Source organism: Phaseolus vulgaris, chromosome 3 (assembly GCF_000499845.2).
Source record: "Phaseolus vulgaris cultivar G19833 chromosome 3, P. vulgaris v2.0, whole genome shotgun sequence".
NCBI lineage: Eukaryota > Viridiplantae > Streptophyta > Magnoliopsida > Fabales > Fabaceae > Phaseolus > Phaseolus vulgaris.
The window spans coordinates 44,438,543-44,452,085 of NC_023757.2; the positions used below are offsets into that span (position 1 = coordinate 44,438,543).

The following is a 13,543-nucleotide window of genomic DNA, read 5'->3' on the forward strand; positions in this document are numbered from 1 at the left end:
AACTTTCCTTGGATCTAAGAAGTCAAAGAGTTCTAACATGCTTTAATGGGAAATAAATAAATAAAAACTCAAACATTAAGAAACAAACGCTTGTATATTGGTGTGTGGATTTTTGAATAGCAACACCTTTGACTGCTGCTCTAAATTTGAGGACTCTTCTTACAACGTCATTTTGTTTGATTCCATCATTTGCACAAAATCCATAAAGTACAACTTAACGTTTCTAATTAAACCACTTCTTTAAGGCTAAAGACGTTAAAAACCATTTCTAAAACAATTACTTATTCAAAAAAAATCTATATAATATACTTACAACTATTTTTCACGCACGTTTAATAATTTTATATTAATTATTAAACATTGTTTTCACCTGGTAAAAGAAAAATATTGTTATTAATTGTTTTATATTTACAAATTAATAAATAGTATTCTCATAACAATTAACCAAACTTTTTTATTTAAATACATTAAACTTTTGTTCTATATCACTGTCTTTAATATGTTGAAACTGTGTATTTATTACAACATTTGTTTCCTTGTACACTTGGCACACTATCTCCTTCTATTGCTTCCCATTAAGTCTGAAGAGAAATTGATTAATTAATTAATAATGCAGACAGAGTATGGCAATTCCAATATTTTAGGTCTGATTATTTTTTAGGGCAGTGAACTACTGGTGAGAGTGAAATGCTACTGCTGCATTGTGACAATAAAAGAACAAGTTCAAGAACAACCTCAAGATACCTCCATGAAGTTGGATTATGTTTGTTACCTGGGTTTAACCTATATATAGTAGAGTAGAAGTCTCTTTTTTTTAATGTAAAGAATAGAATATTGTTGGGAGTAGTTTTCTACACCTTGAAACCAAGAAAAAATAGGTAGAGGTTGATAATGTTATATAAAATTATCTTGAGGGACTAAAAAAAAGTACATCTATATAATAATGCTATTATTATTAATAAAATAATAATATAAATGTAAATGTAAATAATAGTAATAATAATAAAGAAAATAGTAAAAATGATAATATTAATAAAATAAAATTATAAATATATTATTTTATAAACAAATTAAATTTATTATATTAATTATATAATATTAAATTTTTATAAACTTTTTTATTTATTTTATTTTTCACTTTTTTTTTATTAATTCTAACTAGTCAACTTTTTCTGTTTTTCTTTTCTCTTATTTTTCTCAAATCCACTCCACTCCCTAATTGAAACACATTGAGCAATTACCTTAGCTACAAATAGCTACAAAATAACCTGGTATAAGACACCTTTACAAATTATGATGTGTATATAAGAAAGAGAAACATGTTTCTGAAATTAGCCTTTCCACATCTTGTACCTATAATTCTTATGTTATATTTAAAAATAATTCAGTTACTAGTAAAATATAAAGGCAATAATTGAAACCCAAATAATAAATAGTTTAATAATATCATATTATTATATTTTACTAACTAATATAAAAGATCTGTAAGTGTGTTATTTAATTATGATTTGGTTTTCCTTTATTTTTTTTTATCAGTGATTTTAGTTCCTACTTTTTCTAATATCTATAATTTGGGTTAAATCATCAATCTTTCATTTTTTTTCATGTTTGTTTATTTATTTTCGTCTAATCGAACTTTGGAACTAAAATCTATAAAAACCAAAATAAGAGATCAAATTGGCATATAAAAATTAAATGGAGATCAAAACTAAAATTTAACAAAAATTTAAATACGATATAATTTATTAAATTTAAGTATTTTTTTTCTTCTAACCATCTAAAGAATATTACTTATTAAAATTTATAAAATGTTATTTTTAGTTTTTGGGCCATATATTATATACACTAATGGAAAAACATGTGTATATGTATTCACATATTCATTATATTAAAATAATACAGTTTTAAAAACATATAATATTATTAGAATGATATTAAAAATATTAAAATAATATATCTGGACAAGTATTTGTTGTTTTTAGATGTGAAGAATGAAAAAAAAAATATTTTAAATTTAAAGGAACTAACCATATTACATTTATGTTAAATTTGAGAATTTCAAAAGATGTAACATTGTTAATGATAAAGGGTTAAAATAATGTCTTTTAAAATTTAGGATTTTTTTTAATTTAAAAAACTAAAGTAAAAAGTATCCAATTTTGAAAAGTAAAAATATATTTAATTAAAAATATAAAAAAAATCAGGATAAAAGAAGTTTCAATATTGTACATATTGCATAATTTTTTCATAAAAAAAATTATGAATTATGTAACATGAGAGTGTTTTTTTAATTCTACAACTTGAAAAATACCTTTTTATAAAAAAAAATAGTTTTTATATTATATATTTTTTTCATAAAAAAAATTAAAGGATATGATTTTTCAAATTGTACAATTTAAATGTCAGTTTACCTTTGATTTTACAGTTTGGAAGTTATGGTGTAAGATGGAAAAGACTTCCTTTTTTATATAAAAAAACTTTTAAATTACACATTTTTTTTGTAAAGAAATTTCAGATAACATCTTTTAAATTATACATTTAAAAAAAAACATAAAACAACATATAGATTGTACATTTTAAAAGTTATTGTTGAAGATTGGACATCAAAATATAACGTGACGAGAAGGGCGGTGCAGGAGAAAATATAGAGGTGAAAAAAGAAATTTTGCTTAACATTGACCGGTTAAAGCATTTGCAGATTTGGGCTAGAAAAGGCCTCGTTGATAAACCAAAAAATAACAATTTGGAAGTGATTTGTCATCTTCTTGCGGAAGCTGAAGCATAAGTTTCAATGGCTACGCATGTTGGTACTATATGCGGTGCGCTGAAAAGGTTCACTCGGCCTCACTCCTCCAATTGGGTTTCGAAGAAGAAAGGTTTCTGCTGCAAGATGTCCACCGAGTCACCTTCTTTGACTCACACCATCACACTGCCCAATAAACCCAACGAACCCGTTCACATTGTTGCTGCTTCCGGCGTCTCCCATTCCGATTTCTGGTTGTCATTTGTATTTTCTCTTCTTCTAATGCGTAATTTTTAATGTTAGAAAAGCATAGATATACTAAAAACGATCCAGTTCATTTTGTTTTAAAATTTGAATAGAAACTAGTAGGTTTCATTCGGTTAGGTGCTATATTTTATTGGTTCCTGTGAGAAACAATTGTAAAAGAATATTGACATGCATGTATGTAGTTGTTGTTTGAGAGCGATAACTTGTTTCATTTTGTGTGTCTTGAGTCATATAACATTAGTAGCATTGGTCCTTTAGGTTTGATTGTTCACGTTTCCCTCCTTGCAGGAGTGCTGTTGAATCCTCTTTATTCAAGCAGTGGTTGCATAACTTGCAAACGGAGAATGGGGTTCTAGCTGATGGCACCATGACTCTGAGACAAGTTCTAGTTCAGGTAATCAAGATATTTAGCTAAAACTTTCGATGATGATACTTTGTTCGTGAAGGAATCTGCATTACTTGGGTGTGTGTGACCTGCATCACATTGGTTTAAAATTTGTGACAATTTCACATTTAACACGAAAGATTGGAATCTGATATTTGAGAAACTAAACACCACATGCATATCTCAAGGTCTAGAATGCATGGCAAGAAACTTAATTCATGATGTTTTAGTGTTTCTTTTTAGGCTTTAACTAAGATTGTAACCCATAGAAGTCAGTCATTTCAGAAGATATATTTTTAATGCTTTTGTAGACTATCAAGAAGCAGATGTGATCTGATATGAGGCTTTGAGTATGGGTGAAGGGCAATGATCTTGCCTCTGACGGGCTGAATTTTGAATGTCTCCTCCACTTTGGTGATGGATGGAAATAATGGAGGAGGAAGGAGTGATAACGAAACCCCCATGACACATTGGTACTAAAAAAATTGAGTATGCTAAGGTTCAAGCAATGAGGGTAACTGGGCAAGTATATGCTCTGATGACCCTACATGGGTTCAATCCTACCCTTGTTTTATGGAGGAGTTGCAGTGTCCAATTAGAAGTCTTCTTCCTTGACCTAATAAGTCTGGGGGAGGCTATAGTTTCCTCTTAGAAGGTCTCTCTATGCGAGATAGTAAATCTAGGGGCCATCTCATTGACATTAATTGGGAAGATGGATTAGATCCTATTGGGTTTTGATGCTGCTGAGTCTTGGATTGGTAACGTTGCCTGAACAGTATTTTTTTTTTTCATCTAAGGATTTGTTTCGAGGGAATTTATGTAAAAGGATATTTACATTGTATTCTTCGTTTATTCATGTTTCCTTATAATTAACAATAATTTGGTGCAATTATTTTATATAAACAGGGAGTTGACATGTTTGGAAAGCGCATTGGGTTTCTCAAGTTTAAAGCGGACATTTTTTATAAGGAAACGGGGAAAAAGGTATGAGATGGTTTACATAAAAGCTTTTCAATAACACATTGAATAAATGCACTACAATATCTGAGCCCAAGCCTATAAGCAGTCATAATGTTTTGCTTTGTGAACTGGAGGATATGGATTCATTCATATCCTGGAAATAGCCTCTCTGCTTGTGTGGGTATAACTATGTACATCTAACTTCCCAGACCGAATTAGGTGCCCTTTTTGTTGTCCTACACCTTGCAATCTCACATAAGCTGGGGCTTTTGTGAGATTTTCATATGCTTGGAACAGCATTGTATGTCCACACACATCATGCGTTTGAAAAAGACATGAGGAATTTGATCTGCCTATAGTAATCTCATGGCCATGTATGAAACACATCCTCTTTGGGGATCTAAGATGATTAAGACCTTGGACTTGCCGACTGTATAACAAATATTTAACCAGTTCAATTATCTACATTTAGTGCTGCCAATGCTGATCTCATTCCTTTATACTAAAGTAAGCCATTATTAGATTCCAGGCATTGTATTTGCAAGAGGACCAGCGGTGGCGGTGCTGATACTCCTGGAATCAGATGGTGAAACATATGCTGTTCTTACGGAACAGGTAGATGCTGGTGCCTTGTAGCTTTTTTGTTTTTTGATTAATTAGATTTATAACTGAATTTTTATGTTATGACTGTTCTTATTCATAAGGCAAGGGTGCCTGTTGGAAGAATTATTTTGGAATTGCCTGCCGGAATGCTGGATGATAACAAAGGTGATTTTGTTGGAACTGCAGTTTGTGAGGTCTATTTTTCTCTCCCTCTTATCAACTCCTTTTTTTTATACATAGCGGTGCTGAAAGTGCACGTTTTATGGCCTTTTTACTTGTTTGTCCGACATTTATCTTTTCTAGTAATGTAAATGTCTTAAACTTTACACGGTTTCTTGTATTTATGACTTTGATAGGTTGAGGAAGAGATTGGTATCAAGTTAAATGTAGAAGACATGGTTGACCTCACTGCTTTCCTTGACTCTAAAACTGGATGCAGATTTTTTCCCTCTGGGGTGTGTTTCTGAGACTTTTGCCTTTTGGATCTTATTGCTTTTTCAAATTTCATGATGCTGCTTTGCAAGATTTTGTAATAATTTGGCATGGCAATATGAGTATAGTTTAGTATCATATCGTTGTTAAGTTAATATGTTGCATTCAGTAAACAATTAGCAAGCAGTTATAATCTAACTGTTAATTATTAAACCTTGTAGACAAGCCTTATACCGCCACATCTGGAAGATAGTTTATTAGTCCATAATTTTGTTGAAATGATTTGCTCCGTGTAAGCTTATCAAATTAATTGATTTCTAAAATGTTTCAAAATTATTCTTAAGAAACTATTGAAAGGATCTCATCACTACATTCCTTTATACATTTAGCTGACAGATTGTCCTTACTGCTTATATCACTTGGAAATCTAATTTTCACGTTTATTTTTCTTTCGTGATAAGGGAGGATGTGACGAAGAAATCAGTATTTTTCTGTACAGAGGGCGTGTTGAGAAAGAGATTATCACACAACTACAGGGTAAAGAGACTGGCCTTCGAGAACACGGGGAGCTAATTAAGGTATGCGTAGTACCATACAAGAAACTTTGGCGCACAACAGCGGATTGCAAAGTCCTGGTGGCTATTGCACTGTTAGAAATGGCTATGAAAGAAGGGCTGTTACCTACTTTGTCTGCTTAATTAACTAATAGAAGTAGAAATATATAAAATTTACGAGTCTAACTTTTTTTTTACGATTATTATTGTTGTGCTCTGCACTATTTGGACCTTGCCAAGAGATTCTTAATGGTACCATTGCCAAAAGATGGTATGTTGCTAACATGACGTTTTATCATAGAAAGTACATGTAAGAGACTATTTTCCTATCATTTATCTCTTAATCAAATTCTAACAGTGAAGCATTTCCAAAGTTCTTATCAAGGGGAAAGATTCTCATAACCGTTATTAGAACAGACATTAATAAGTCAAACTTTAAAATAAATGCAGAAACCCTTTTTCTCGTGAGTTGAGTAATTTAACAAACTATAGCCAAGTCTCATACTGTATTTTACAATCATTTTTTAATTGGAGAATCAACAATAAAATATGCTGTGTATGTTTTAAAGGTTCTTAGATCAAATAATTAAACAAGGAATTATATTAAAATGCTTGCAACCATACACAATAATCCTGAACTCTGAACAATTTTTCAACTACATTTTTTATTATAGAATTTTATTAATGTCGAAAAATTATTAGAATGTCTAACTACATTGCAAAGAACTAAGAGATTTGTCAAATTAACAAGTACCTTAAAGAAAAAATAAGTTCATAATTCTGGTGAAGAAATTGACTGTAAATTAAAGACAGATGAATTAGTTTCCAAAAGAGATATGTAATCCTCATATTTGATAGTGCTGATGGGGGACAAGACAAATAAATAACAATGCTTTGCCTTCAGTGAATTACTTCATCAGACCTTGCTGGAAACAAAATCTTTATCGGTGGCATCCCATATGGTGGTGCCATCACACGTACAGAGCTTTTTATAGTTCTCACCAACTCCTGCACTTCTGGCAATTACTGCGGCAGTTATACCATGTTTTGATTTATCTTCAGTTGCATATACCACTACAGATCGTCCAATAAGATCAGCCACTCTCAGCTTTTCTTTGACCCCACTGTAGAAGGCATCACCTTTTTCATTAGCTTCTAGTGTTCCCAGGTCGCCATGTGGCTGAAAATCCAATAAAACAGGCCTCGTTATGTTTGGTTTGAAATCTAAAATTTGAAAAGAATTTTCCTTATAAATTAACTTTCCTGTTTCGAACCCAATATAAAAAAATACGGTTTGAATTGACTTTTTTTAATCATACTGTGTTTGAAACTAAAGTCCGCTGAAATCCAACAAAATGTGAACGAGTTTGTATTTCGTCCGAAGAATTGTAATTTAAGTTTAACTCAACTTTTTAAATTGATTTTAATATAATTTTATCATTTATAGTCAATATAGGATCTTCATCATGTTATAATAGTGTCATTAACATTTTTATCTTAAACATTATTTACCTACTACTCCAAACCCCTGGCATGATTACGAATGAGGAGCTGATACATACTGAAATACTAAAAACCACCATAGTGTCAGTTGTTGGCCCCCTAGTCTCCTCCCTCAACGACAAGCTCCTAGACATAATGACGTAGATCATGGGCCAAGTGCTAGTTAGTTACTGTAGCAATCAAAGACAGCAAAAATTATCTTCTTGATTTACCATTTTCTAACCTTTAGATTTCCTTCGTGAAACTTATTAACATGTTTTCTGTTCTGGTTCAAACTTTAAGTGAACTCAAATCAGAGTATTTGAGTCTGCCTTAAGACCTTGATTGCCTACTTATTTATAGGGAGATCCCTCTTGAAGTTTTTAGGTGAAAACCTGGGTACTTGTAAACAACTTTACATGAAGCGGAAAACTAAGGGTACTACAAAACTAATTTTCTCTCTTTATTCCATAGAACCCTTGAGTTTTGGTAACAAAACATCTTGCCAAAATCTTTCTATTAGGTTGGCCTATATGCGATCAACAATTCGGTTACCTAACTACCTTAAAGAAAGATTCCAAGTTTTAAAACCAAGATGTGAGCATTGGATCTTGACCGAACTGGGTCAAAGGGGCCTGGAGTCACTGGACTCATGACCTGTAATTAGACTACACCCGATCTGTTTAACTATAAGCCTCCTAGCTTTTTTCCAATCGAGGCGGAAAGGCTTTTAGAGTGTTTGCTGGCCTTTGGGTGCTGGACCTGGTTATGAGCATTTTCTGAGAGTACATAGTTCCTCAGTCTCAAGTTAAAGGGAAGAAGAGACGGCATTAATTAGTATCCACGCTAGGAGGTTCAGGGGCTGACCTCTTTGAAACTTAGTCCTCGGATTAATCCAAATAAACGGGTTGGATTATTTTCTGAGGGTACAATTTTAAAAGTATTTTGTGTAGCCTAAGGAAGAAATTTTGAGGTATTCTATGCGCAACTTCCTTTCTACCCACCCACCTCCCAGACGCGGAATGAAATTTCCACAGGAACCAGGAGCCGTCAAACATCACATTTGAGATGAAAACAGCAGCCTCAATCAACAGAAATAATACTACAAACTTAATTGACATCATGATGCAACCCTACACTATTCGATTAAAAAATATTCACTATCCTAACATAACTGTTTCGTAATAATATATACACCAGTCATCAATCCTTAAAAAGAAAGATTAATTATTAAATTGGGCCTCCTTACATTTATTTCATACTTTTCGTTTCAATTTCTATAAAAAAACTCAACATTATATAATTCCTATACGAGCAAATTGTTTATGTTTTAATCCCTTCCAATATACCAAGTAACTTATTTAGGTTTTCTATAACTGCTACAAAACTGAATCTGGCTAGAGTAAAATTGACAGAAATTTCCTCAACCACCAAAAATCTAAAACAATTAATGGTTTTTGTAGTGATTTTACATTAATTTTGGGCGGCTTCAATTATGTGGCAGATTTAGAGAAACTATAGCTAACAGATTTACTTGGTAACCGATGGCTGGGACTAAAACATACATATTAGCCTGTTTAGGAACTAAAATACATGGTTTCCATGTATATGGACTAAAACACAAATTGTGGGCAAGTGTTAGAACCAAATGAATATTTAAACCTAGAAGAAATATGTTTAAACCAGGTAAAGAAAACAGAAATTTAAAGGTATGTGGAAAATCAAACCTCTTTGGTGTTTTCCTCATTTATCGGATTGAATATTTTACCAGTGCTTGCTGCACCTCTAGTCAAATCTCCAAACTCATTAATAGACCAACCGTGCTTTCCTGGTGACAGACCACTAAAATTGGCTTCAATCCTAGCTAGTTCCATATTTACTTGAGCTAGGCGAACAACACCAAAAATATCTGGACCTTTGAATTCGGAAACAGCAGCAGATATCAAGAAATCTGAAAGGCAAAAAAGAAAGATTTAACTAAATCAGAAGGTATACGACAGCTGAAACCATGAAAACAGAAGTAAAAACATATTGCTGACAATCATATTAATCAAATGAGTCCCATAAACACAATTGCCATATTGTGTAATAAATGGTGTAACAGGATAATTAAATACAAGGAAATCAGGAGACATCACACAACTAAAAATATTTATTTAAAAAATAAATTGATAAAACATCAAGTATCTGTTGCAGTCTAAGCTAAGCAAGAACAAGGTTATTCCAAATGGGGGTTGATAAAGAGAATATACAAAGAAGTCACAACAACTAGGGGAGAAACAATGAGAGTATGACAGATGAATACAAAATTTAGTGAAAACATGAAATCAAATACCATTATACCTAATATTGCTTAAGGAAATACTAAAGCTGTTTACAACCTAATTTGAATAACAAATTATGCTGCCTGCTGTGTCAAAAACCAGCAGTGTCCTTCATTCTTCACCGACATATTGATGGTATATGTATTACAAAAGCACACGATAGCTCATATTTCACACATGACTTTTTTGGAGTGTCAGAAACATAACACAGTCAAGGATTTGTGGGTGGGGGCAGGGAGGATCCAGTTTAAACTATTTTCTTAAGTCAAAAGAATGAGACATTGATGGAAGAGTTGTTTTTACTCTATAATTGCTAGCGATTGACAAAAAGAACAAATAGAAATCCTATATATGATATTCTACTGCTTCAGTAAATAAAAACAGATAAATAATAAAAATAGTACAATGTAGAAATAAGTAGCAGAGAGAAGCAGTATCTAGGTAATATGATCACTTCCGATCTTCAACCAGTAATGCATATAGGTATAGACTTGAAAATATCTCCCGATATGGATAGGAGATTGTGAAACCTTAGATAAATTTATTTTATAAAATAATGGTTGATATAACTGCTCCATCCCTCCAACTCTGTTTTGCGTTGCCAAGAACCAAATTGGACTGACGTTCAATAGCACATTGATGCTGAAATTCACATTTCTGGCAGTTCTTCTACTTACTCAGCAACATCATTCACAAAGGAAAGAAACTAAAAAACAATGATCGATGGAGGAACAAATAATCAAAGAGGATGCAACACTAAGCCGAAGAAGGCAAGAATCGAATTAGGGTCTGATTTGAGGATGGGGAAGGGTTATTCAGCCAGTGCGCCTTGGTTGAAATATCCACAATTTGAAGAAGTGCTCACTGCCATCCAAGCCATGAAAATGCCTGCCACTTGATCCGACAATCTTTCCCTCTTGCCTTTGGGATCCAGTATGACCAGAACCACAGCCACAGCCACGGTGGACATGATGTTTGGGAACAAATTGGTTGGAAGGGGGGGTAAATTGGAAAAGAGAAAGATTAAGTGAAAAACGGAAAAAAAAATCTGAAATGTCAATTTTAAAATAAATATATCTTAACAGTCAATAATTGTTTCCCACAGTCAGAGACATCCTCAAGTCTCCCAACCTAGCCTCAACCTAATACATGAATGAAGGCATATACATATAGAAACAAGGTCAATGAATCCTTGCAATTGAAGGGAATATAACAAATGTCTATCATCAAGCCTTAGCAGTAAATTATTCAACAATGTTGAAAAGAAAAGTTAAAGCTTCTAATTTTGATTTTTTGTTCGATTAGGTATAACAGACTTGGAACAAAAAAGTGGACACTAAGGAATATCTATTAGGTGTACAGGTTGTATGCCTTCATATGTTACCAGTTTTCAAAGAAAAGAAACTTATTCTCTCTCTGTGACAGTGAAAGAAGAAGTAGGGACATGAACTACTGTGACAAGGATGCATTTAAAGGAGCATACAAACTCAAGTTTTAAGAGGTGACAATAACCACATTAAACATCCCACTCCATAATTATGACACTCATTCCTCCAAATAAACAAATAAAGAGTAAACCCCAAACCTTCATCTTTGCAGATTTTACAATTTCATGAAGATGATTAACTTAGAAAAGGTCATACTCTACATTAAAATGATTTTGGTAAAATTGACTTTGAAATAAACTCTACATTAAAATGATTGGGATGTGTGTCCAAATTAATCTCACTCACATTTTTTACTTTGAAAAAGTACAAGTGTGTGAAATTGGTTTTGGGCGCTAACAAAGCATGCAAAGTCATTAAGGAAAACTTAGCATTGCAAATTTACAATTCAAATCATGACAAAGCAAGAAATTGACTAGCAAACCTTCCGGTATTCCTTGTCCAATTAGCCGGGCTTTTCTACCAGTCTGCTCCAAGGCTTCAGTCATAGTCTTAACCGGCGATGAACCAAGAATCCTTACAACCTGATTGCTCAAGTCCACCTCTACGTCCTTAACTCCTGAAAAAAAAAATGCGAGGCCCAAACAACGTGAATTAAGAAATCTAGGGGGTGCTTAAAACCACAAGAATTGTGAATTGATTTAATTTAATTTCAGTAAATCAGCTCAAAATAAACCTGTTCTGGTCTAAAGTTCCTCTACTTACGTCAGAGTTTACCTAGTCTCAGAGCATTCAAGTGTGTACAACCTATGGGAATATCTCCCTCTTTCAAAGTCCCCCTTAGCATCACTATTGGAAAGTTTTTAATTGTTTCCATGATCTTCTCTAAAATCTTGGGGACAGAGACTACGTCCATATTTGTTTCCCCCATCACAATCCAGATTGTGGGTAGAGACCACATTATAGGTCATGAAAAATTATCTTAGAAAGAGAAACTGGGAATGGGCTTGGTAAGGTAACTACTAGAGCTAATGCACGATATACCTCAAATCCTGTCTGACAAACTTTGATCGGTTGGAGATTACTAACTCCAATTCCATTCATTCATGGTTCCAAACACGTTGAAGGCAGAAAATAAGTGACACAAGCTGGTCCAAGCACTTCACGAAACACTTACCATTAATCTCGTGCAGCTTATTTTTGACAGCATTAACACAACCTTCACATTTCATATCCACCATGTACTCCGTCTGACATCACAAAAAAGGAAATTGGAACTAACTAAGAATTTGACTTAACCGAGCCAAAAAGTGAAGAGAGTGAACATCTAACTGACCAGTAACTCGGGCAAAACGGAATGAGGCTGCGAGAGAAAAAAACGGAATGATTAGATTAGAGGGGAATTAAGTAATTGAGAGAAAAGAAAGAGAGATAAGAAAGAGGAACCTGAGAAGAGAGTTTGCTGTCCATGTGGAGAACAGAGGGAGGGGTAGCAAAGGTTTTGAGAAGGTGGAATGAATTGGGGGAATTGGAAGATTGGGAAGAGCGAGGAAAAGAAGAAGAAGAAGATAGAGAAGACGAAAGAGAAGAGAAGGCGAAGGCTGCAGGAATAGCTGCTGCAGTGGTTGCTGCTATTGACCTCAGAAATGCCATTTCACTCCAACTACTCTTTCTTTATTTATAACACCTCTCCCCTTACCTCACAAAACAAAATGCACTCAGGTAGGTAGCTACCTACTTCTATGTTTCTCTCATGCCACTTCATTCTAGATGGATCTACACATCTCCACCTTGCACTTAGTTTTCACTTTCATTTGGATTTTATTTTTTTGTCCATCAAAATTGCCTCAAAGCATACTACAAATGTTTTCTTCCTGCAACCTCAATAGTTTCTTCTTACACATCAATAGTTTTTAAATTCCAAAATTACTTTTCGAGATAAAATGCTGGATTTTTTGTTTACTTTTAGATTAAAATTATATTCAAAATATAGTATAATTTAAAAAGTATTTTTTAATTATTAAATATGTTTTGAATTGTAAAATTTAAAATATAAATTATATTTCAAATGATATAATTTTGAAATATAATTTTTAAATTGTATTATTAAGAAGGTGTTTGAGAATCTAAAAAACATTTTCGAAATTGTACAGAATATAATTCTATATTTTAAATTATAATTTTTTAAAGTACTTTTTATTCTAAATTTCTTTTAAATTTTAAATTTTAAAATATAAATTTATATTTCAAATTTTAGAGTTTAAAAAATATTTGACAATCCAAAAAATAATTTTCAAATTTTACAATTTAAAATATAAAATTATATTTCAAATTTTTTAATTCGAAAAATCTTTTATAAACTCTCAAATACATTCAAAATATAACTTTTGATAAGAATAAATTAGGTT

General features: G+C 32.4%; 2 protein-coding genes across 4 annotated transcripts; one reads left to right on the forward strand and one right to left on the reverse strand.

The window, feature by feature from the left end:
• The first annotated feature begins 2,720 nt into the window (after positions 1 to 2,720).
• On the forward strand, positions 2,721 to 6,276 carry LOC137808033 (nudix hydrolase 14, chloroplastic). Its single transcript, XM_068608929.1, has 7 exons — positions 2,721 to 2,997; positions 3,299 to 3,404; positions 4,302 to 4,379; positions 4,878 to 4,970; positions 5,060 to 5,152; positions 5,315 to 5,413; positions 5,852 to 6,276. The coding sequence occupies exons 1-7, from the start codon at positions 2,792 to 2,794 to the stop codon at positions 6,086 to 6,088; spliced, it is 912 nt and encodes a 303-aa protein (XP_068465030.1). The 5' UTR covers positions 2,721 to 2,791; the 3' UTR covers positions 6,089 to 6,276.
• A 316-nt stretch (positions 6,277 to 6,592) lies between these two features.
• On the reverse strand, positions 6,593 to 12,970 carry LOC137808028 (copper chaperone for superoxide dismutase, chloroplastic/cytosolic). 3 transcript variants are annotated; one of them, XR_011080640.1, is made up of 7 exons: positions 12,582 to 12,970; positions 12,472 to 12,498; positions 12,313 to 12,385; positions 11,620 to 11,754; positions 9,154 to 9,377; positions 7,457 to 7,573; positions 6,593 to 7,124 (listed from the first exon to the last, which is right to left on the reverse strand). XR_011080640.1 is itself a non-coding variant. In XM_068608920.1 (6 exons), exons 1-6 carry the CDS (start codon positions 12,786 to 12,788, stop codon positions 6,861 to 6,863), a joined length of 930 nt encoding a protein of 309 aa, XP_068465021.1. In that variant the 5' UTR covers positions 12,789 to 12,970; the 3' UTR covers positions 6,593 to 6,860. The 3 variants fall into 3 exon arrangements, 2 of the variants coding, with proteins under 2 accessions (XP_068465021.1, XP_068465022.1); XM_068608920.1 differs by lacking the exon at positions 7,457 to 7,573; XM_068608921.1 differs by lacking the exon at positions 7,457 to 7,573 and having other exon boundaries at positions 12,180 to 12,385; positions 12,582 to 12,786.
• Between the last annotated feature and the right edge of the window lie 573 nt (positions 12,971 to 13,543).

What these genes read in the sequence shown, in the direction of transcription:
- LOC137808033 (XM_068608929.1), top strand. Translation starts at nt 2,792, where the DNA reads ATGGCTACGCATGTTGGTACTATATGCGGTGCGCTGAAAAGGTTCACT. An exon ending in TGAGACAAGTTCTAGTTCAG is followed by an intron (nt 3,405 to 4,301) that starts GTAATCAAGATA and finishes TTATATAAACAG; the next exon opens with GGAGTTGACATGTTTGGAAA. An exon ending in GCAGATTTTTTCCCTCTGGG is followed by an intron (nt 5,414 to 5,851) that starts GTGTGTTTCTGA and finishes TTTCGTGATAAG; the next exon opens with GGAGGATGTGACGAAGAAAT.
- LOC137808028 (XM_068608920.1), bottom strand. Translation starts at nt 12,788, where the DNA reads ATGGCATTTCTGAGGTCAATAGCAGCAACCACTGCAGCAGCTATTCCT. An exon ending in CCGTTTTGCCCGAGTTACTG is followed by an intron (nt 12,386 to 12,471) that starts GTCAGTTAGATG and finishes TTGTGATGTCAG; the next exon opens with ACGGAGTACATGGTGGATAT. An exon ending in TAAGCTGCACGAGATTAATG is followed by an intron (nt 11,755 to 12,312) that starts GTAAGTGTTTCG and finishes TTTTTTTTTCAG; the next exon opens with GAGTTAAGGACGTAGAGGTG.